General features: G+C 42.3%; 1 protein-coding gene across 6 annotated transcripts in view; it reads right to left on the bottom strand.

Moving 5' to 3' along the window:
• Positions 1-25,676, bottom strand: part of LOC309380518 (transducin-like enhancer protein 4) — a 132,095-nt gene that overhangs the window by 75,184 nt on the left and 31,235 nt on the right. For all 6 annotated transcript variants that reach the window (XR_014172956.1, XR_014172957.1, XR_014172958.1 and 3 more), the window contains one exon: positions 18,096-18,158. Coding sequence is in view for 1 of the 6 variants with exons in the window: in XM_081930545.1 (XP_081786671.1) it covers positions 18,096-18,158 (63 nt within the window). In the remaining 5 variants the exon portion in view is untranslated. The remainder of the gene's footprint in view (positions 1-18,095; positions 18,159-25,676) is intronic.

Raw genomic sequence — 25,676 nt, 5'->3', positions numbered from 1 at the left:
AGCATCTAAACCAACTTCTGGGGAAAGTAGACCAGGATTACCAGGGCCTGATTACCAATGCCTGATCTTACTCACACTCACCAGGGGATCAAGGGTTTCACAGAGGATAGGGAATGAACCCCGCCTTCTCCCCAGTCCAAAATGTTGGTTAAACCTGGGATTGGCTTTGACTTTTCACTTTCCTCCCTGCTCCCAACTCCAGGCTCTGAGCTGCAAAAGAAGGGCACTCAGAAAGCTGCCTAAAGTCATTGGCACCATCTAACTCACTACTGCCTACCGTGGTGGCAGCAGCTCTCTAGGGTGATCTATGCATGTGCTCATGCACGCCTTCAGCTATTTGAGTGCATGCCCTGTGCGTACTTAATTGGCATAATAGAATCAACAGAACAGAAGGAGGCGACAAACACAACAGGGATCACTTGCTGGGATGAACATGAAAGACCAAAATTGCTCCTCAAGTACAAATTCAAATACGTGTGGTTGTGGACTTCTCCAGACCAATTCGAAATGGTGGTGGTGGAGGAAATGGATTAACAGCTATGTAATTATCAAATGTGGACAAGCCGGGGGGGGGGAGGGGGCAGAATCAGAAGCGTAGAAGAGCAGAAAAAAATCAATAGGATACTGTTATCCCTGGATACAAAATCTGTGGCTCATATTGGAGTACCGCTATGTCAAAGGAAGCACACAGTCCCAGCTCTTGCAGGAAACAAGTTTATTCACAGAATCACTACAGGTAGAAGTTCAAGCCAAAAAAAGCAATACAGTACTAGGGACATATTATGCTACCTGACCAAAATTCTGATGGTGATCTTGAAATGTGCGGAGGCATCAGGAAGGTGGAAGAAGGTAGAAAATATAATAATGAATGCCATAAATATATGAGGGTAAAATGTAATTTCGGGCTTTACAGAACTAGACAAATTTCCCTGATGCAGTTATTTATAAGTCTACAAGGAAAGAGGCGACTGTTGATTTAATCACCAGTGGTGCCAAGGAACTGATTCAAGACAAACAATGTTGAGCTACTTAGAAACAGTGACCATAACATTGAAAATGAAATATGTTTAAGTGGAAAATTACTCCAACCCCTCCCCCCCAAAAAATAAACCCCAAATATGCTTTTTCAGCATCACATTTTGCAAAAGAGTGAAAAGGGAAGTTGAAGAATGAAGCTAGAGTGTCACATACCTTCAACAAGCATGAAGCCTAATTTTCAAAACATACACTTGTAATAGAGGCTTAAATACAGTGTCTATCACAGACTGTATGTGAGTCAAGGAGGCTAACGAAATGCAAGACATAAAACTTTAAGAAATGGAAGTTTTGTCCCTAAGAACAAAGAGCATAAACTCGGATAAATCAAACCCAAATTCACCAGAAGTAAAGAGAGGAAGTCTGAAAAGCAAAATAATTAATAAGAAGGTGTGTGTCGAAGGAACACCAAAACAGACAAAGATGCTGAAAGAAGTATTTGCATCAATCTCTGCTGGGAGGTTCTTGTTGAGAAAGCATCTTGCTGCTGGTAGTTTCTTTCTAGCAGTTTTCAGCTGACAAATAAAGGCCACAACCGATGAAGTTTGGATTTGATCAGCTTAAAAGTTGCTAATATGGAAGTCCGCAGCCTTCCAGTTGCTGCTGGACTGCAACTCCCATCATCCCTGACCACTGGCCGTGCTAGAGTTCAAAATCTCTGGTGGTCACCAGGTAAGGAAGGTTCTTGATTGAGCACAAACCAGAAGGATGCCACCACTTCACCAAAGGTGTCTCCTGTGAAGGTGCTCAGATGCTTTCGATTCCTTGTTGTAAGTGCTATAGTTGGATTACACATGAATCAGATCAAGAGAACACATTTTAAAAACTTTCTTCTTAATAAAATCACTCTCTCACACACACGACTAAAGTTTCTGAAGCCAGCTAATACCTTTAAATGCAGACTAACATAAGAGTATGGCAATTCACTCCATCATTCAGAATGAAGTACAAAGTGAAGGGATTCTGTCTGGTTCTACAAAAACGACAACTGAAGTATTTTTTTTGGGGGGGGGATACAATATATTAGTCTAATATGATCCTGCTCATCAGTAATCAATGCATCAGACAATAGGAAGCTCCATGTGACGCCATTATCAACGCCATCCAAATTGTTTTTTTGCTAATGTAGGTCAGGCCTACTTTATTTCCCAACATCTGAGAAGAGCCGTGAAGCCTTTAAAAATCCTCTTTTCAAATAATTTCCATTTGCTATTCTGCCCAGAAAGCATAAGAAAGGAATGGAGTGCTTCAATATTAAACATTTACTCCAAGGCATTAATACATGTTTCTGTGCACACTCCTTCCTAGTAAAAAAAAAAAAGAGAAAAGAGGGGGCCATCCAGGTATTCTTTTGCTGTTAAATGTATCTTTATTACAGTTAATCCTCTTTAGGATGGGCACAGAGTCTGAATTTGCAAATGCTCTGGAGATAACATTTACTTTTAAAAGATTTAGAAAAGTAGGTTTAACAAAAAAAAAAATAAAGTCAGTGCCACCCCACAGAGCACTAGCAGAGCATTAAAAACTCTCTTAGTAGTACACACTAACTGAAAAGAGATTTAAGAACTGGAGGATTTTCTTTATATTGATGGGAACTGGGGAGAAGGGGTGGGTGGGAAGAGCAGGACTTAACTACAGTAAGAGGCTTTTTAGCCATTATAAAGGACCGGACAAAGAAACCAAAGACATTGTATTCAAAACTGGGTGGAAGCCAGAGTTTTCTTGAAGCAACTCCTTACTCTACTACTACATAAAATACCCACGGCTTCTTCCATGGTGTAATGTACTATCACAGCACCATTCCCTTGGAGGGAAACACATTCACACACAAACACACACGAGTGGAGGAAAAACAACTTGCTTTTGAATGTCTCAAGATAGCAAGTAAAGTTTTATATAGATTCAGGCAAATTCAAGCTCGAGTAATTCAGGTTGGGTAGTAAAAGAGAGAGCATAGTTATTACTATGCATAGTATTATTGTATTGCATTATAGCAGCATAGTTATTGTATTGCATTATAGCAGGAGTGGCCAGTGTAGAGTCCAACTTCCATCAGTCCAGCCAACCTGAAAAATGGTAAGAAATAATGGATGCTGTAGTATACAACAACTGAAGGGCACCACATTAGTGACATAGGCTTTGGAACAGGGTGGGTTCTGTAATTGGCTATACACCATCTGAAAATCCTAAGTAGGAAGAAGGGTAGTATATAGCTGTTTTTAGTGCACATTAGGGTTGCCATATTTCAAAGAGTAGAATTGCTTTTCTTAAAGAAATCCAATCAAATTGTTGAGCTTTTTTAAAGCTTTTGGTGCTGTTTCCACTCCTTTTACCATTGCGTTGCCATACATCCAGGTTTCCCCCGACATTTTGCTGATTTGGCAAAATTTCCCCAATGCCATTTTTACACGCGAAAACCAGAATTTCCCTGACGTATGGCAAGCCTAATACACATAAATAGCCCATTGTTCAGATCATTCTTTTGAGAAATATCTAGTATATCTTACTAATGGTTCAGTAAGAAATTGCTGAATCGCCCGTTTTCTTTACCATAAAATCGTAGAGTTGGAAGGGACCCTGGGGTCATCTAGTCCAACCCCCTGAAATGCAGGAATCTCAGCTAAAGCATCCATGACAGATGGCCATCCAACCTCTGCTTAAATGCTTGCAAGAAAGGAGTGTCCACAACCTCCAGAGGGAGACTGTTCCAGCGTCAAACAGGTCTTGCAGAAACACTTTCTGACAGTATGTTTAGTTGAAATCTCCTTTCTTGTAACTTGAAGCCACTGGTTCAGGTCCTACCCTCCAGAGCAGGAGAAAACAAGCTTGTTCCCTCTCTGTGTGACAGTCCTTTAGATATTTGAAGATGGCTATCATATTTCCTCCCAGTCTCCGCTTTTCCAGGCTAAACATACCCAAATCCTTCACGCCCTCCTTGGGTCTAGTTTCTGATGCTTGATCATCTTGGTTGCCCTCCTCTGCACACCTTCCAGCTTGACAACATCCTTCTTAAATTGTGATGCCCAGAACTGGACCCGGTATTCCATGTGTGGCATGACCAAGGCAGAATAGAGTGGTACTCTTACTTCCCTTTATCTGGACACTATACTTCTGTTGATGCAGCCTAGAATAGCATTAGCTATTTTTTTGCTGCTGCATCCCACGCTGTTGACTCATGTTAAGCTTGTGGCCCACCAAAACCCCTAGATCCTCTTCACTTGTACTCCTAGTAAGCCAGGTGTCCCTAGCCCTATATTTGTGCATCTGGTTCTTCCTGCCTAAGTGCAGAACCTTACATTTGTCCCTATGGAAATTCATTTTGTTAGCTTGGCCCCAGTTCTCCAATCTGTTAATGTCATTTTGAATTCTGATTCTGTCTTCTACAGCATTAGTAACCCCTCCCAGTTTGGTGTCACCTGCAATTTTGATGAGCATCCCTTCAATTCCTTCATCCAAGTCCTTTATAAATATGTTGAACAACACTGGGCCCAGGGCAGAATCCTGCAGCACCCCAATTGACGCTTTTCCCCAGGATGATGAGGAACCATTAATGAGTACTCTTTGGGTTCCGTCAGTCAACGAGCTACAAAGCCACCTAACAGTTACCGTGTCCAAACCACATTTTACCAGCTTCCTTGCAAGAATATCATGGAGGGCTTTGTCAAAAGCCTTACTGAAATCAAGATACACTATTTCCACAGCATTCTCCTGATCCACCAAGCTTGTACTCCATCAAAAAAGAAAGAAATTAGCGTCAGCTGACATAACTTATTTTTAAAAAACCTATGCTGAGTCTTAGTAATGTCAGCATCCTTTTCTAAGAGCTCACAGACTTACCGTTGAATTGTCTGTTCTAGGACCTATTATATGTTCTGCAAGCTAAACAAGTAGTTTTACCCTATTTGCATCATAGGTCAACTAATTGCAATAACATTACCATTAGGACACAATTTTCAGAAAATATTTTTCTACTGAGATTACTGATGAAAAGAAAAATCACTGGTGCAGAATCACTGTGGAACAGAATTGTGCACATAGGGAGTGCAGCAGAGACCTTCTGGCATCAACAAATTAATGCACAAGTCAAATACTAGCCTTTGCTCATCACTGCTTATGATGCTCATTCACCTCTATGAGTGTCTCAAAGACAATACTGATGGCCATTTCCCAGACAGAAGATGCTAGTCCCATGGAAATTGACAGTAAGTCACATTCGAAGGTTACGGTTGGCAAAGGAACACAGCACAAATGTTCTGAATGCAATGTCTCCAGGATTTCCATGTGCCTCAAAAAAAAAAAAAAGCAGCAGCATGCATTTCCTTTATCAGGAGGGAAATGGATAGTTCTCGTATCATATTGTTCTTCTATTGATAAGAAACCATGAGTAGAGGTGGAAAATAAAGGCAAAAAGAAAGTGGGGAAAGACAGGAAGACTGAGGGTCCTCCCAGATAAATCAGTTTGCAGTGTACTAACGTACAATGTACTAATGTATAGAGTAACAAATGTACATTTGTTGTTCCTCAAGGTAGAACTTCTATAAAGTGGATATCACATTTTTCAAGCACTCAAACAGTGTTTAGTGACTGGGAAACTTACTCCTCACCCCCAGAGCTGCATGGTTACTGCTAGAGTTGCATTTTAATAGTTGAACAAGATTCACTGACGTCTACTGAAGAATGCCTGTAACACCTCAAATGTGGAGCAACACCAATCTCCCCGCACCAAGTCCTTGGGTCATCTTGTAAAAATATTTTACCATCTTCTAAAACTCAGCACTTTTTAAATTTAAAGTCAAAATGTGTAGAATAGCACGGTCACCCTCCTCCTGCTCCAGGAAAGCAATAGAGCAAAGTTATATTGCTCCATCTATCATATGCCAATGGAGCACCATGCCATTAGAACTGGACGCATACATTATGAGGAAACTTAGTTCATTTGTCTAAGCCTTTGGGAAACATACTCAGAAAATAAAATGGGTCAACCAGTAAACTAAGGAACTAAGTCTTTCAGTATTGGGGCCATTTCACACGTTGCACAAGAAGCAAGCAAGGAGTTATTATGTCACAGCTTCCTGCAAACACACAATTGCTTTTTCATACATTTTAGCTGCAAAGTTATAACTACTTAAGTAATCTTCCGCCTGTTGTGCCGTTGAGGACTTTTTGGGTCATTCTTTGTCTAGCTCCTCCCCTTTGACCTTACCGCCTTGGGTGACCTTGCTTGGAGTACGAGACTCCTGACAGCTTCACTCACAAGGGTCATAGGAACATGTAAGCCCACTCACCACGGCAAGGTGATGATCCAGCGAGTGCAGATATAATCAACACAGTGGCCTGCATGTTGTGGCCAGGGATAGTGGGAATAGGAGTCTAATAACAACTGGAAGGTCATCTCAGAAGAGGCTCTTGCCACAATACTGACAGATGGGTTAGGTAGGGAAAAGAGAACAAGACTTGCATGAAAATACCCAGCATGCTTTGTAGCAGAGAAGGAATTAGGCAACCCATATCCTAACCGAACCCCTAGCATCTGTCAAGGGCTGGCATGGGCACTGGCCCCAGACCCACCCTGGACCTGCTGCTGCTTTTCTCCACTGTTGCCCACCCAACTACTGGCCAGCTCAGAAGAGATGAAGACGAGAGTGGTGATAGTCCTGAGGAAAACGAGCAACAGTTGCTACAATCTGCTTGCTGACCAGTTCTCTCCTTGACAAGCAAGCCCAAGTGGTGAAGAGCAGAAGGACTCACAGGGGCCGGAGGTGCCACAGAGAGTGTCTAGTTTAAGCCCCACCCCCTCTGTGGCTACACACTCCCACAACTCACTCCCATGTGAGAAGCTGGGGTTTTACTTCTGCACCAGGGACCGTTTTTGCCTCATGATATCCTAGGACAGGCACAGGCAAACCCAGCCCTCCAAACGTTTTGGGACTCCCATCATCCCTAGCTAGCAGGACCAGTGGTCAGGGATGATGGGAGTTGTAGTGCCAAACCATCTGGAGGGTCGAGTTTGCCTATGCCTGTCCTAGGGCTCGAAATCGTGTGGGGGTCCTACATAATTGCTGCATAAGTCCAGCTCCCAATGCAAAGGATTGCAGGAGCAGTAACGTTAATGCAATAGAAAGAAAGAATGGGGCCAGAGAGCACACCCTGCTCTGACACTCACACCACCAGGATTACACCGGGGGAAGAAAGCCTAAACAGGGTTAAACTGGTTTTCTTTATGTGGCTGCCATTCTCAGAGGCAGTTCTGCACTTAGCATTACATCTAGTCTGACCCAACGCTGCATAAATATACAAACTGATTATCCCACTTAATAGCCATGATTACTAGAAATATGCAACACACCATATTAAGTATTATAAGGAAGCAAGAGTTTCCACGGTGTTTAGCTGGTTTGCTGCTGAGATCATTTATACGGCAAGGTCAGAATGTTCTTAGGCATGCTGATTAAAGTGCCCTCCATATAGTTCAGACAATGGTGGCACACCACAATGATAATCTTAGTAAGAAATCTCTGGTGACTTAGACGATGATCTCTTCCATCGAACCATGTTAGCGCACGCCATTGATTTCTTACGAAGTTAACAAGCAATCAGATGAGTTAACCTAGCACGATTATCAGGCTCTAACACCGCCATCAGTGCATGCAGCCACTGCATTTTGTTCATTTTCCCCACAGGCACAATAAATAAATGACTGATGACATTCTCCAGCCTTCCCTTTTCCTTCTTTTTTACATATGCGCATAAAAGGAAGGATACAGATTGGAGCATTTATAAGTGTCAATGCCTTCAAATGGCTGAAACAAAAGACAACCTCTTTAGGTGTTTCTGTTTTACACTGAGAAGTAAAGTGGCCCAGGATATGAAAAAGCAGCACTTACTTGTTGCTTCTGAGAGAACACCAGGATCTCTAGTGCATCCTGTTCACAGATACTGTTATTACCCATCCTAGTATGATTATAGGCAGTTGCAACAATCGTTCCCTAGGCCAGTGTTTCCCAACCTTTTTTGGGCAAAGGCACACTTGTTTGATGAAAAAAATCTCGAGGCACACCACCATTACAGCCCCGTGACGTCAGCGCGCAGCGTCACGCCGGGAGGGACGCACGAAAGTGTAACTTTCAATTTTTTTTCCTTCCCCCTTGCTGGGGAACCTCCAAGCTTTGGGGGTGGGGGGGGGAGGAGGCAGCAAAGCGAGGGACTGAGGGACTCCTCCAACGACAAGGGTTGGGGAAGAAGAGAAAGGGCTATTCCGCTCCAGTCACGGGAGGGGAATATGTACTGGCCCAACTGGTGTGCGGTCTTCGGAAAGCGGGGTGCGGGAAGGAAGCCTAGGCTCGGGGTCCACCGACCTCGGCGGAGAAAGGCAACAACCGGAGCCGATTACGAGCCGGCGCGTGCGTGCAGCGCCTGGCCTCAAGCTCGGGAAGCTGCGCGCGGCGATGTTGACGCGGGGCGCGCGAGAGCTTGGGGGCGGGGCGGGAGAGAGAGAGAAAGAGTTGGCAGCACCAGGCGCTGTTACTTATTGCGCTGCGGACGCTGCCAGCAACTGCGGTGGTTGTGCGGCGGCCGCCACCGCAGAACGTCCTCGTCAGTCAGCTGAGCTGCCTGGCGGCGTAGGGAGCCGAGGGGCAGGGCTTCCTTTCTGAAGGAGCTGAGGGTGGGGGTCCTCCGGCGCCTTCGGTGAAACGGCGCCGGCCCAGAGCGCTTCTAGGAGGCTGCCCTCTTTCCCTCCCTCCAGCCCCGTGTCACATGTGGAAAAGGGGGCTGGATCCAGTGACGCAACTCGGAAAACTGTTAGGGAAGCCAGAGAAGGAAAGTGAGTGGGAGGCGACGTCGCCGCTTTAACCCACGTTTCCTTTTTGAAAGAGAAACCAGTGTTTCTCAACCTTTTTTGGACTCGCTTGCGGCACACCAGGCAACATCTCGCGGCACACTAGTGTGCCGCGGAACACCGGTTGGGAAACACTGCCCTAGGCAAAGGTCAGAAATCAGGTAGATTGTTGCAGGTACTCGAAGACTACTCCAAGTCTACCATCTTTTGCCAAGGTTCAGATCTGTACAGCGCCATTATGCTAAAAAAAAAAAAAGTTTAACAAAAGAAAACGAGGGGATGTAGATTGGTTTGGACCACAGAGAGGGGGTGCCATGCTCTTTCCAACTGGTTCCTAGTTTTGACTCTTCTGCTTATCAACATCATCTCCTACAATGAGCATTGAAGTATGTGCTATATTTCCGGATTCTGATATTTGTGTTCCAGTCAGGGTGTACTACTCTCTTTGCCACATGGTCTCAGAGTATAAAGTAATACCACAACTAGATACAAGTTGTAGAGTCTAATGCAGGCTTCCTCAATCAACCTCGGCCCTCCAGATGTTTTGAGACTACAATTCCCATCATCCCTGACCACTGGTCCTGCTGGCTATGGATCATGGGAGTTGTAGGCCAAAAACATCTGGAAGACCAAGGTTGAGGAAGTCTGCTCTAATGGATTTATTTCTCAATAAAATGGAAAATGGAAAAAATCTGATGAATTATTCCTCTACAACTCAACATGACTGATCACCGTAGCTAGAGTCAGAAAGGATTCTTTCCCCCTGGGTTGTATTGGCTAGTGACTAGGTTGCCTTTTTCACCAGCTCTTAGTGGGTCTTATTCACAGAAGTCACAAGGGAGCTTTACATTCACTAAAAAGAAGATGTGTGGCAGCTTAAAGAGTAACAAATGTATTACGGTATCAGCTTTCATGGACCACAGTGCACTCCATTTAGTAGGCACAATTTCATTCATTTCCTCTGCTGGCACATTATGGTCTGGATAATGTTAGAAGATCTGCTCGGGTTCTGATGTGCAGGGAGGTTTCCTGCAATGAATTATAAGGAAGAGTGCACTTGATAGCATCCAAAATACATATTTTTTTCTTGGAGACATAAGGACAAAGAAAATCATAAGCACAAACACACCAAGATACTTCTTTTTAAGAAGTAGATCCCCTGCCCACCTGCCCCGCCAAAATATCAAGCAACATAGGAGACAGCATACTAGAATCATACTAGTGGCCCACATAACATAACATAACAGTTATTTCATATCAAATTGTGTGTGTGTGCTAGAGGATTTGATTTTTCAAAACTTTTCTCCAATTTCAAAAGTTTTTCAAAACTTTTCTCCAATTTCCCCAATCACAAAACTCCACAAAGGTGAAGGAATTGTACATGTAACTCCACTCTTTATTGCTACACAGAAAGAAACCCAACAATTTTTGTAAAAATCCTTTACCTTGTCAAAGAGGACCATAAGCACAACTTAAGATTGCTCTAGTCAAGTATGATGCCTATTTCATCCAGAAGATAAATGTAGTTTATGAGATGGGTTCCTTCTATCAAAGAGCTCATAAACCTGGACAAACGTTTGAGTAATCTGCTCAGTCTTGTATGAACTGGCTGAATGAAATGAATGGCTTAATTTTTATTTTGTTAAGAGGAGCCATATATAAGTTGGTGTTTGGAATTCCAAACAAATGGCTTTCAAGAAGAATGAAGCTAAAAGAAGACCTAATCCTTCACAAAGTTATAGAAATGGAATGGCAAGCCAGTAAACTTGGTTGATCTAAATCCAAATCAGACAACATGGGAATGTGATATTAATAAGTTTATCACGTTTATAGAAAAATATGTACTTCCAGTACTAGAGGACCTTCACCAGAAAGTGGATGTATCAGTCCCTGTCAAATTTGGTTTGCAAGGAGCAGAGAAGGAAAAATCTTGCCCATAAGCCAGAACAGCTTCCCCACCCAATCCATGACATATCAGAATGCAAAACAGACTACATTTATCACAACTTTTGCAAGATTCTCTTTTAAGTCCATGCCATTTGGAAACACCAGGGGCAAAGTTAGGCATTATTTAGCCAGGATCAAAGACCCAGTTTGGCACCCTCCATGCACATTTGTGTACACACACACACAGGCTGGAAGCCTCAATGGCACCCCTCTGGAAGCTTCACCCAGGGCAAAAAAAACTAGCTACCCTCCCCTCCCCTCCCCCTAGCTATGGCACTGGGAATCACAAGTATTCCTCCAGATATCTCAAGGAAGATGACAAAACAACTTATGTCACAAGAGTGCCACCTTTGGGCCTTATTTGGCCTTTCTCTGGTGCCATCTGCACCTTGATGCTACCACCACCACTGCAGAAGGAACAGTAGACAACCAGGCAAACTCATCCCTCTTTGTGGGCTCTATGTTGCCTGGAAGTCCATGCTGCCACTACCAGGAAAAAAGAATAGCTCTCAGATGTGACTGCAGAGAAAAATGGCTAGAATGATAGAATGTCCCTCAAATGCAACCTCTAGGCACCATATTCCATGGTTTGGCCTCCAAGTTTACATGTGCACTTGACTACCTCCTGACATATTAGAGTATGAGGAATCAGACTTTTATACTTTACTACCAAAGAGCAAACAGAGACAGCCTAATATTACTGAGCAGTTGACATAGGAGCAGGAGGGGGAAGCAGAACCCTGGAGACATCAAGGACAACACGATAACCGAACTGAGGGGAGCAGGGTCAAAGTGACTGGAACTGAAAGAATTGGACAGGCTACTAATGGAAGATATCCAAGCCCTTATTTACCTAGACAAATGATGCAAGTGAGCCAAGCAGAGAGCAATGTGGCTTAGTACTGGAAACGACAAAGCATAAACTCTTATCCTTTGACTACTGCAAAAGAAATAGTTCAGCACAGTAAAAGGAACTGCTAGTCACTACATGCCAATGTTGTGCCCTTCGGATCTTGCTGGGGTCCTTGACCATTGGCCATGCTGGATGGACCTTGATGGGGGCTGGAGTCCAATAAATGCTGAAAGGCACCATGTTGCTGACCTATGCAATACATACTGGGGGGAAAACTAGTAGATGGCCTGTGAACTGGGAAGTCAACAGACGTTTGTTGTTTTGGACTACCATTTTAAGTATATCAATATCCTTCCCTTCCCTATTACCCATCAAAGCTTTGTTGCTAACTGCTGCTAACTGGAATGCCATTGTTTGCTTTGGCATTCCAGATGGACTCATAGAGTGATATTAAACAATGTTTTTACTGAGAGGAGACCTATGGAAATTAATAAACCTAACTGGGTCATGTTCATTAATTTCAGTGGGTCTACTCTGAATAAAACTTAGTTGAATAACACCCATAACCAATAATGCAACCAAATTGCAGAATCCTACTTGTTCTCAACAACTTACCACTTTTACCATATTATCAACAGATCTTACTGTCTTCAAGTAAATAGTGAGGCAGAGAGAGCAGTACAGACTGCAAAGAAAATATTGAGACAGAATGACTGACATATTGCTCTTTTAAAGCTACAGGTCAACATCACTGATAGCTACCGGATATAGCTCGGCAGAATTGCTAATGGAAAGACAAATCAGAGTATCCATTCTAACTCCAGAGATGAATCTCATTCCAAAGTGGCCTGACCTGAAAGAAACTGCCTCTTCAGATTACAAAGCTAAAAGAAGTTATACACTTTTTATAACTAGTGTAACTCAGTGCAAAAACAATGACATTGAGAACCAAGGAAAGTGAGCTTATATCAAACTTGATGGAAAAAAGACATGGCAGACACTAACTATGGTACATGGAAAAATGGAACACCCAAATCATATTGTTGAGGGAACATGAGATATTTAGTAGAAACAGACATCTTTCTATTCTTGTACCTCCAAACCCAACTTTATCTACTATAGGGATGGGGAACCTGTACCCCTATAGATGTCATTTTGTCTACAACTCCCATCATCCCTGATACCTGATCTTGCTAGCTGAGGCTGATGGAAGCTGGGAGTCCAACAACAACATCTGAAGACTCCCAGGTTAGCCACCCATGAGTCACTGAGACTTTGCCAAAGGCATCTTATAGCACTGACTGTGATGTCACTGCTCAGACCACCACTCACTTCAGTCAAGGTATTTGGAAGTCTTTGAGGTGCAGAAGTAAGAGACTGATGACCTAAACTATTAAATGTTTTAATGGCGGTGACTGATTAAACTGTTGTCAGCTGAGGTTGTAAATAGTGTAAATAGTGCCATTTTATACCATATAAGCTCCCAAGACATATGTTATGGCCATCCAAAATTTGCACTTTGAAAATTTTTAAAGATATTTTTAAAGGCTGTTCCTGTAGATCTCCTGCTATAATGCCATGGTGCTAAATACTTTTTGTGCCACCCCAATCCCGTCCTTTTTTAAGAATAGCACCCAGTCATTGTTATTATTTATTGCATTTATATCCCACCTAACATAGCCAGAAGCTGCCTGTTTTTATAAATGTTCAAGTAATGTCACACTTCTTTTAAAAACCCTCTTTTTATCATCAATCCCCCAATCTCCCTCCTCACTTGAATTTTTAAAAAATCATTTTTCTCAGCCCTGAAAAAAATCACCATATAAAATGAATGCCAATTTGACCTGTAACTGAATCAACTACTAAAGCTTTAATAGATTTATCTACAGAGACTGGTTTTCAATTTCTGAACTAAAAAATGTGGTATTCCATATCAATACAAAAGCTGAAATAGATTATGTAAAATAAGAAATATTAAGACTTTAGCAAAATAGGAGAATGCTTGGAAATATACCATATTTATGTACTTTTACAGGTGCAAGCTTCAAGTTGCCTTGATGTAGATAGAATTTGGAGTTGTGGAGTACTCTTCACAAGGACGTATTTCCACCAACTGAATGATTGTGCTGAGAACTCACACATTGAGTGTGGCACCACATTTAACCAAGCCTTTCTCTCACCCTTATGAGTTTACTCCTCCTTCTGCCGCTCCTTTATAACTATTTGGCACTCCTGACCCACCCCCTAAGACACACAGACAATGTTGGCCCAAAACATTTTGCTATCTGGAGCAGAGCACAAATAGTCCCTCATCAAAATAGTCCCTCAATGAATAGCAAAATAGTCCCTCAATGAATGGCAACACTTTTTAAGAGGTTGGGGCTTTCAGACAGAAATTTCTGCCTATCACACTTTCAGTGGGTTATTCTGTCACATGGCAGTGCCAGTTCTATTTAGTGGTTCATTATTTTTGATACCAAGTTTATAGTCATGGGCCAGAGAACTTCATTATTGTCTCTTAATTCATGAAGGTCCCCCTTTTTAAAAACTGTAATCCACCATACAAGAGGCCTGATGTGGTGTAATAAAAATTATATCTCATATGGACATGGCAGACCTAGGCTCACTAGCTCAATCCACCACTCACTCACTGGGTGGCTTTAGATGGAACATTTACTGCCAGGGGCAGTAAATAGCTGAAATAATTAACATTACAGATACAAATGATCTGTGCTCCCCACCAAACACTGCGCATCTCAGCTGACTGCTGCACAAAACTGTGTAATCCTACCTGTGATTTCAAAATATTGATAAAGAGAAATGACCTTCTTAGAATCTGATACACTTCAACATTATTGTCCAATACAGTGGTACCTCGGGTTATATACGCTTCAGGTTACAGACTCCGCTAACCCAGAAATATTACCTCGGGTTAAGAACTTTGCTTCAGAATAAGAACAGAAATTGTGCTCCGGTGGCGCAGCAGCAGCAGGAGGCTCCATTAGCTAAAGTGGTGCTTCAGGTTAAGAACAGTTTCAGGTTATGAACGGACCTCCGGAACGAATTAAGTACTTAACCCGAGGTACCACTGTAATGAGCACAATTCTGGGAAGGCATTGCTTAAACGAAAATATCTGGTTACTGGCCTTTAAATCTTGTTTCCTGTGGCCAAGCAGATGGTAAGGTGGTGAGAAGAGAACACACAGGGTAAGTGGAATTAAAGATGAAACGTCTGTCTCAACATCTGGCTTATGTGCTACTTTGTGCAATGCAAGAGTGGGCAGACTTGAGGCCACTAGGATCTACTTTGGTGTTTTTTTATTAGAACTCCAATATTTACAAGCCAGAGCCAAGTGAAGAAGACATGCGCTAGGTACAAGGTGCCACTGAATACGTTCTGAACCCAGGAAATTGTTTTCAGTGCCAAAACTGAACTGAATTTGCAATCCTCAACCAATAATTCTACTCCTAGTTACTTTCTTCATGTGAGAAGCCTAGTTTTGGTGGAAAAGTTGTACTGTTCATGAACAGCTGTGAGTTAGAAGCCCCTTGCTGATCTGACAAGAGATCTAAATCTATCTTCTGTCCTCCCCGATGTACGATACAGAGGAATGGAACTAATTGGGGGGTGGGGAGAGAAATCTCATCTGAGCACCCCTTTCTTCTAGCATTCTACTTAAACTCTATATGGAAATTCTGACAATTATTTTTCTTTTGGAATCCTGTTGCTCCCTATCAGATACAAATGGCAAGAGGATATGTAAGACTAGAAGCAGAACAAACCACTGTTTGTAAAATTACAACCCAACAGGATAATCACGAGGGTTTAGGGTACCAGGGATTTGTCTTTACACATCTGCTCATGTAACCAATGAGATGATAAAACAAGCAGCAGGATAACTCATTCCATACTGTTGATCATCTGCCCCAACCACATTTGTAATTCCAATGGGCGACTCCATTTTAAAAAAGACATTTTCATATTTGCACTGCCAGTGAATCAAGAGACAAACTATTTTTGTGAACTGGAATGCTATATGGAAAATGGAAGAAGGAAATATTGTGACCGTGTTTCAAAGGAAAACATCTAAGCTACAATCACAAAGAAAGGTAAGTATCATAGCACACCTGAAAGCAGATATTAGGCCTGCTACTGGCATTTGCACTATAAATGTCAAATACTTTCCAATTTTAGGAACCAATTTTAGGAGTCAAGTTTCCTACAAGAAACCCTGCAAATTCCCGGACAGTTTTAAAAATTATCTCCAGATTCCTGAGATGGAAGCCGTGACCAGATTAGGTGTGTAACACCGACATGCTGTGTAACAGAGCATACACTGTCTTCAGAATCCAAAAAAGCTGATATTATTTTGCTAGTGTACGTTGCAGCAACCCATCTTTTAACAGGGTTGGAGGAACTTACCCAATGCAGTACTTGTTCCAATCTCTGGGGTCCCCAAGAAGACTCTTAACAATGTCATCTTGCATCAGATTTATACATCGGTAGAATAGAAAGGGTGGTGTTTTCAGAGGCTACTCCACTCCAGTTACGGAATTTCCTCCCACTATAGCACATGTGGATACCTTTGGCCTTCCAGATGTTACTGAACTGTAACTCCCATTATTCCAGGCCAATGGTGGTGCTTGCTGGGCTGATAGGAGTTGTAATTCATCAACATCTGGAAGGGCCAAAGTTTCTCACCTCAGTGCTATAGACTCAAAACCCAAATCTCATGAAACAACGCTATAAGGCTTACTCAGTTGAGCTTGCCTTAAGAGTGGGGAAATCACTGCACAATGCTATTTCATTTCATCCTGCTCTATGTGGGGCAGTGCTTTCTTTACAAGAGCTACTCAGTACTCAAGTACTGGCATCCCTCTTTTGGGGGGGGGGGCTAAAAGGGTGTGACACTTACTATATCCATGGTGAATACCAGCACCTATTTTTCTAGGGGGAAAGCACTGATGTCGGGGTTGTTGTTTTTGGCGGGAAGGAGGGCTTTCTGCCTTTGAAAAAGTAGCTTTCATTTCTAGGTCACACTCCATTTCTATCCCTGGCCATACTCAAAATACGTATAAAGAGGTTTGGACCCAAAGGCATCAAGCCTAGCTATGTTATGATGCACGGAACCGTCACTCAATATGAATCATAAGCAAATCCTGATTATGCTGTAAACAGAAGTCCCCCAGATCCAGATTGCCTTTTTTAGGATTACCGAGAAGAAGTGAGAGAGAAACAACCATGCAAAAATAAGGAATGGACGGAATGTGAAAGGTTCCATTATTCCAGGACAAACTGAGTCTACTCTCTCCTCCCAAATCCCAATGAACATTAATCTACAATTAAGCCATACGATATTTTTCATGCCCTAAGAGTCATATTTATTTCCTCACTAGCCAAAGGTAAAAAGTTACCAGCAGCCTATTAGGAAAGCATAATTTTTCATTTCAAGGAAAGCATGAGATTTGGAAAACTAGCTCACCAAGTCAATGCGAATTTTCTCTCTCCAAGCCTAGATAGATTATTATTTTTTAATCCTCGGTTAATAATCAGGTTGAAGAAAGAGGAACCAAAGCCAGATGACGGGGAGAGAGAGACCTGCATTAGCCTGTTTACTGTTTACTCTCTAGTACATCAGCAGTTGATGGCTCTTCTTTTTCTGCCAAGTTTAACACCAATAGTCAAGAATGCTGCACAAATCATGCCTTTCCAGCAATTTTTCAATATATCCTATTAGATGCCAGCTTGACAGAGTCATTTTTTTAAACACCAATGTATCGGAATGACAGGCAAACATTTTTATATAACTAGCGGCCCGATCCTAATGCTTACACTGCAGCAGGACGAAAGCAGAATAGGACGCAGGCTTTCAGCTGCTGATGCTGCAAACCACAAATATGGAATTTCACTATTCCAAAAACATGGTGATGGAACTAACTTAGATATATACAGACTAGGTTTATTCCTGGAGGGTAGGACTATTAATACCCTTTACCATTACCTCTAACTAGAACCTACATGTTCAGAGACAATATGCCTCCAATTACTACATTTGGGGAAGTGTGCAGGTGGGCAGGAAAGCAAAGTTTGATGGCTATGCTATAATTCTCTTTCCTCTTTATAAACTTCCAGAGGCACCTGGCTGGAAGAAACAGGATGCCAGATTAACCTTAAGGTCCTTCCAATTTCACATTGGCACCAGGGCAGAGATGCTGTAGGCACCAATATTTAGGATCATTGATTTAAAACTGTCTCTTGCATGAATATTAAACCCAAGTGATGATGGACAAGGAATGAAATGGCAGAAAAATGAAATATAAACACTGAAAGCATTGCACTGCCAGAGAGACACCTCATCTCCTCTTTAGTTAAAGCAATTATCCTGCAATTTGAGGCCAGGACGTATAAACAGCCCCCCTTACCTCCTGGGATAAGAAAGGAATGACCTGGGCACATATGGCATTCAGCCTCTTGACAATTTCTGCCTGTGGATGAGAAAGGGAAAGTTAGTGAGCAACATATTGCAAACATACCATTGTGATCACAAATAAAGAGCAAAACACATTTTAAAACAGCTGTTTTGACAGATGGGCAGCTCAGTCCTCTGGACTGGCTTCAGGTGCTGCACCAAAGCAGCTATAAGCAGGAAAACAGGAACCTCTGGTGGGTTGAGACATAGAGCTGCCCCCTTTTTCTAACAAAATAGCCTTACTACAGGAGGACAGTAGCATGCGGTTGTGCATATCCTCGAAACCAATAAGCAACTCTTAAAACATGGGATGAAAAATAATTGCAGCTTCTGTCCCCTCACCTTCACAACCTAACACTGATGGAAGTGGATAGGAAGAAGCTTTTTTCCTTCCCATACAATAACAGAACCTTAGGTGATGCTGCAAGACAGGAGAGTCAGGACAGACAAAAGTACTTTTTCATGCAGCGCATAAGATGATTAAATTCACAACCACAAGACGCAGTGACGGCTACCAACTTGGACAGCTTTAATCGAGATTAGACAAATTAATGAGCAAGGCTTTCAGCAGCCTCTAGCCATGATGGCTGAATACCCCCTCCAGAATCAAAACAACGGTGCTTTAATACTACTACAGTGGAGGGGGGCTGTTGCACTCACGTCCTGCTTGTGGGTTTTCCACAGTCACTTGGCTGATCACGGTGGAACAGAATGCTGGCCTGGATGGGCCTTTTGGTCTGATGCACCAGACCTCTTCTTGTGCTTTCTGCTGCCTGTGATTATGGCTGGACCTCACTGCCAACCCAAGCATAGAGATGTACTGGTTTAGCTAACTCTGTGCAATTCTAGCATCTGGATTGTACTGGATGGTCCAACGGGGCGTGTTAGATTTGGAGGACCTTGCATCACTCATGTGCATGTTTTAGACCTAGGTGAACTCTGGATTCCTTGGTTGTATTCATCTTTCCAAAAGGAAATCAAACGTAAGGAACAACAGTGGCAGACCCAGTTCAGCAATTAGGAAGCGAATAACGGTCAACAATAACCACTTGCTGCTCCGAGAGCTCCTCATAATAGCAAGCGCTTGAGCTTCAATGCAGAACAGAGAATTGAATTTCCATTGGTGAATCGGACTTTCTTGAAAGATTTCGGGAGCCTTTTGTAGCACAATAAGCAGGTTTTTTTTAATATAAAAAACAACCTCTGAGATTGGCACACACTTTCCCCTTCTTAAATAAGATTCCTCACACCCCTGCAACCCCCCCAAAAAAAACAAGTGAAAAGCAAAACTCTTATCTTTCAACTGCATATGGGATCAAGTGTATGTTTTGCTTTTTTTAAAAAAAGTGAAGTTTCACACTGAAGTGAGCACTTTATTTACAAACAACTACTGGACGATTAAAAGTTTTCATTTGATTGATCAACTAGCATCAGAATAATCCATTAAAAGCAAAACGTTTGCACACCCCACAGATAACACCTCCATTTTTAAAAACACCCCCTACATGGGCACAGCTCCAGTTAAAAATGAACGAAGGCAGGAATTGGTATCTGAATGCCTCAGGAAGACTTTAATAAAAGTGTTGCTCCTGGTGGGGAGCTTCAGGGCACAAGATGCACACGTGATGATGTGTGGGTGCTTGCTTTTTGATAAACTCTAGCCTCAAGCACAGGGTGAACATTAGCCCCACCACACCCTGGACCACCCTGCTTGCAAAAACACAGCAAGGTTGCTAAAGCCCCCAATCCAATGCCTCTGAAATGAGCCCTGTTATCTGGGCCACTCCACACAACTGCTGTGATACTTGCTTGACATTCCTGCATACATGTCCTTTCACACAGGACTATAACTTCGACATAATTACACAGAGAGAGAGAGAGATGTTGTGTTTGTAGCGGTGCACAAAAGACCTAAACCCTGCACATGGTAGTGACCACATACAAGCAACTGGCCATGGCAAGAAACCAAAATGCACAGGAATTTCAAGCAGTTAACATCAGCTCGAGGGTCATGTGAACTGGCATCCCTTAGGGATCTGTAAATAGTGTGGATTTGATCAAGGGCTTGTTCCCGCAGACTTCCAACTTCACCATTAATAAAAGCAGACCCATGAACCTCGGTCCACATACCAGCATCCCTCGCTGAACAGGACTCACACCCCTAGCTCGGCAGCCCATCAAAGGATGGAGCAGGATGGAGTAGGACCCTTGGTCCTATATTGTCCTGAAATAAGAGTCCCTTCAGCTTGCTTTTTGTTCAGAGGCAGATGCATCAGTCCATTGTAGTTTAAAGAATAATACTGTATATTGTTACATGAGCTTCTCCAGGCACTTCACCAGATTACAACACATTCTGATGACAGGCATTTGTGTAACTATATTCGTAATGTATTTTTGTCGGTGTTTGTCCTTTGATGCTATGGCCTGTCGGCTACGCAAATAAAGTCAAGTATCTATTCTATTCTATTCTATTCTATTCTATTCTATTCTATTCTATTCTATTCTACAAAGGCTCGTCCCATAGCACAGGTGCAGGGAACCTTTGGCCCTCCAGATGATGCTGAACTACAACTCCCCTCATTCCTAGTCATTGGCCAATGAGACTGATGATAGTCAGTAACATCTGGAGGGCCAAAGACACCTGCCACAGCAAATGAAGAAGAAGAAGAAGAAGAAGAAGAAGAAGAAGAAGAAGAAGAAGAAGAAGAAGAAGAAGAGTAGTAGTAGTAGTAGTAGTAGTAGTAGTAGTAGTAGTAGTAGTTTGGATTTGATATCCCGCTTTATCACTACCCGACGGAGTCTCAAAGCGGCCACCAATCTCCTTTCCCTCCCTCCCTCCCAAAACAAACACTCTGTGAGGTGAGTGGGGCTGAGAGACTTCAAAGAAGTGTGACTAGCCCAAGGTGACCCAGCAGCTGCATGTGGAGGAGCAGGGAAGCGAACCCAGTTCACCAGATTACGAGTACACTGCTCTTAACCACTACACCACGCTGGCTCTCACCTGGATACAAAGAAGTTCAAACAGAACTTTCCCACCCTCTACTCCTTGATGCAGCCCTCCAAAAAGCCGCTCCTGAGGGTCAAGGGACCCTCCAGAATGAAATGGGATGTGCCAAAGAGAGATGCAGTGGGAAGGGAAGTGTGTGTGGGGGGGGAGCATTCTTCATAAGTGGGAACATTGTCCACTCATGAAAGGGTGGGTTGAGATTCAATCCTTCTGACTTGGGACTGTGCCACAAGTCTCAGAGGTACTGAGCAACTGGGACATGGGTTCAACACCCCCACCCTGACTTTTTGAAAACAAAGAGCGTCAACACTGCTGCATATCTCTAACTGCATAAATACTGTAAATCCCTTAAAGGGGGGACGTGGTGAAGGGTGCTGGACCCTCCTCTCCCATTGAGTTCTTGAATTTGTTACTGTACTTTGGAAGCATCAACAGGTTTTTGCTGAGCATAAAGTGTCGCCTAAACACCACAATTTATACCAGCAGATCTGTGAACAAAACGTTTTAGCTAGTTAACACAGAATAAAAACAGAGCAGCTCAACATGAAACTGAGCGCTTTCTGTTCTCAAAATATGATCCAATCGCTCGCATGGCGCACATTCAGCCCCTTCTGTTCTGTAATCGACTCTACGTGCTTTGCTTTAATAGAAGGAAGGAAGACAGGCCACCTCTAAAGGGAGATTTTAAAATTGCATTCTACTTTGGGTCAGTTTGTCATTACATTCAGTGACAAAATGCTCTTTCATGCAAAGTCATTACCCGAAGGACAGATACACTCATACTTGTCTAATTTAGGTTTCCTTCTTTCATCAGCAACCCTTTCGACCTTCTGACTATGCAATCTTTTAAAAGGCAAATACTTCAAAAACCTGTCTAACACAGAAAAGAATACAGAGTGACCAGAAGAAGCCATTGTTCCTGAAAGATCCTTACTAAGGAAACCCCAACAACGTCGCCGAAAACCAGGAAATGCAAAGTTGCTTTTTTCATTACAAAACTGCAGGATCAGACTATTTTTCCCTTTAGAGCCGTGTTGACTACTCTGAACAGGAGCAACTCTCCAGGGTCTCAAGACAAAGATTCTTTCATATTTCTTGCAACCTGAACCTTTTAACTGTAGATGCCAAGAATTGAACCCGGGATCTTTGGCATCACAATTTGTCCTCCTCCACTGAGCTATAATACCCTCCCTATGTAGCCCTTAGTACATGGAAAATTTGAATTTGCTTGGAAGGGAGCACCAAAAGTTCTATTTGCAAGCACAATTCACATTCTTGCACACTCCAATATGCACATGTGTGCAAAGTTACAAACACAGAATTATACTAGTTAAGCTAGAATTTTGATCACGCCAGTGGCAGCAGTCTCGCTTGACAATAATGCTCAAAGTGAGCAGTCTACACATCTGCTCAAGAAGACCAGATTGTTAAGCTCTACCCTACAGCACAATTCAAAGGGTCCTTGTGCAATAGCCCTGCCCTCACTGGATGAGCAGTAACTTTAACTGTAGAGACTGGATCCCATTCGCATCCAGAGGTACCACTGTGTATGTGTGTTTGTGTGTGTGCTTCTCTATATCTATATCTATATCTGTATCTATATCTATATCATCTATATCTATGTATACCACCCCTTCAACCCAAGTTCTCAGGATTGAATGGAAAGGATACAGTAAAGTATAACATAAAACCAATACTAAAATCATAAAATTATCCAACTCACAGTTGAATTACAAAATAGCAGTAGTACAGAAGTGTACTTCTGTATATAATACAAACTGTCCAATCATCTCTTTGGTCCCCAGATAAAACATATATGACTTCAGCAGACGTTGAAAACTTCTCGAAGATGGGGAAAGCATTCTCTCTCATCCAGCAGTCCTGGCTGGTGAACTATTTTCTTGAATAATAACTACTGAACTATTTTATTTTAAAAAACAAGATTCCTTCTCACTCTGCTTCCCATTGCTTTCATTCTACTGTTGGCTGCACTCTCCCCTCACAACCTGGTCCAAATAACTTATCAGATTTTCATGATATGCTCCTTATTTTGCTCCTCTGCTTTTGTTATTATGTTTTTAGATATGTTGTAAGCAGCCCAGAGTGGCTGGGGAAACCCAGCCAGATGGGTGGGGTACAAATAATAAAATTGTTGTTGTTGTTGTTTGCACTTCTTTCCAGATTTTCTGTGCTGCCATCACCTACAAGGTTTTCGCCTGAAATCAGCATCCTGAAAAAAGTGAAAACTTTCATAATATTCTGCTTGATGACAAGCAGGAGTAATGGAAACGTTTTGCGGCTATAATTACAGTTGTCTATGCCACTCCCAAACTACCAGCTCTTTCATGATCCTAGGCTGGAAAATCCGGTTTCATGCACTTGTTAAGACAGTACCTTCCGCAAGGATAAAAGATCAGATGGAAACATACAGAAGAAAACAAGGATTTAAGGCCATCTTCCTGGAAAACATTGAGATATGGTTTCCCTTGAGCTAAAAGAAGATGTGTGAAAGGAACAGAAGTTGGCCAAGGTCAAGAAGAAGAAAAAATTAAGAAAACAAACAGAGCATGTTGAGATAATAACATGTTTAGAGCCACTAAATGAATGTTCTTAATTTATGCTGCAACTCCACAATCACCCTTTTTAAATGCAGCCTACCAGCAGAACTGTAGGTCTCATAATGCTCACCATTATTCCATTGTGTAGAAGTTGCAACATCTTTAAGATCTATAACCACTAGGAGAAGATGACCACAGTAATAACAAGTTATAACAGATAGTAGGCGTTACGTAAAGAAAACATTGTTTGACTGACCCATTTTTTTAAGTGCACCTTTAATTGCAAATCATTATCGACTTATTGGACCAGCTGGGATAAAAGAAAATAGAGGTACAGTTCTCAATAAAGTTACTACTGACATTTCATCAGAATCTAAATTCAAGGCTAATTTGATATTCCCCTTTAGGCTAGACTAGCTATGTTTTCCCCACTAAAGGTTCCAATATAAAATTTAAATCCAGTATGGGTGTAGAGAATGGCTATCATGAAGATAATTTTGTGCAGGCCTGGTCAGTACCTGTATGGAAGTCTCCCTGAGGAGTACCATGGGCACATGATTCTGAGCACCTTTACAGCTACAGTCAAATAAAACCAATTAAAAAAAAGAATACACACACTTCAAGATACTGACAACAATAAACTTGGTACACTCATTTGTACAAAAGTCTACTTCTGCTTCCACGATGCCAGGGCATCTGGGTGCTTGTACTGTGTATTTTGAAGGCCTCACATTTTGGCTAAGCAAAATTTTGTTCCTATAACTGACCATACAAGAAATGATGTTGGTGACAAACCTTCAAAAGAGACTAAGGAACCCTCCAAAAAAAACGAAAAAAAAACCCAGAAGGGATTCAGGGGAGGATGCACTTGCTATCCACAATTTGCACTGGGCAAAACGTTTATTCATTTAATTCACAATGCTCATAGGGAGCCCAACAGCATTAGGTTCTGTGGGTGGCTTACACTGCAAGCTAAATCTACCAAACAAGTAAATAAAATAATAAAGCTAGACAGTCCAGCATAGGCTAAAGGAAGTTCTATTGTGGGGAGGGGGAATTCCACAGCTGGAGTGCCACTGCTAAAAAAAAACCCTCTCTCCCTATTAGCCATCCAGCACACCTGGGGGGGGGGAGGCTATAGCATAATTTAGTGTCAGAACAGGTGTGATTCTTCAGGTAACTTGGCCCCAAGCCACTTCAAGTTTTTAATGTTAATGCCAGCACATTGAATAGGGTCAAAAAATGAAGTTGAGGTCAGAACAGATGACAGAGCACTGGCATAATATGGTCAAATCGTCCAGTCCCCATTTATAGTCTTGTTGCCCTATTTGGAGCCATCTGAAGTTCCTGGTAGCTCCAAGCAAAATGCATTTTGCCAGTAAGGCATAAATAAAATTTAAAAATACCACTTTCTCATGATGGTAATAACCATCTGGTGACACCAGAAGCTGGTTTTGTTATGCTGTGCAAAGATATAAAATATCATAAAAGTAGAGACTCCAAGTCCAGCGATCGAGGATCTTCAACCTTCCAGGTGTTGTTGTACTCCAACTCCCATCATCAGCATGGCCAACGCTAAGGGAAGATGAGAGCTATAATCCAACATCGTCTGAAGGGCCAGAGGCTTCCCAACCCTGCTGTAGATTTTAGATCACCTACAAACATGACAGCTTTGAAGTAAAAGATAATGTGGTTCTTAGGCAGGCCTTAGGAAAAACCTACGTGTCTCCTAGGTGAGTGGGAGAAATGCAGACAGAAGCACTACAGAACACTGAAAGTTAGATAATGAAAACGGCAACTAAGCTTTATTTTATTCTCAAAATTCTCGTGATTATGCAGGGTGGCTGACTCATTGTTTTTACAATACTTAGGGCTGGCCACCCAGAAGCCTGTGTAAATCTTTCCCTCAAAGCCAAAGATTTATCTTAACCATCAAATAAAAGTTTATTGCAAATAAGCGGGTTGCTCT

This window comes from Podarcis melisellensis (assembly GCF_964234715.1).
Source record: "Podarcis melisellensis genome assembly, chromosome: 11".
NCBI classification, from domain to species: Eukaryota; Metazoa; Chordata; class Lepidosauria; order Squamata; family Lacertidae; genus Podarcis; species Podarcis melisellensis.
This window is presented reverse-complemented; position numbering and strand designations above follow the sequence as displayed.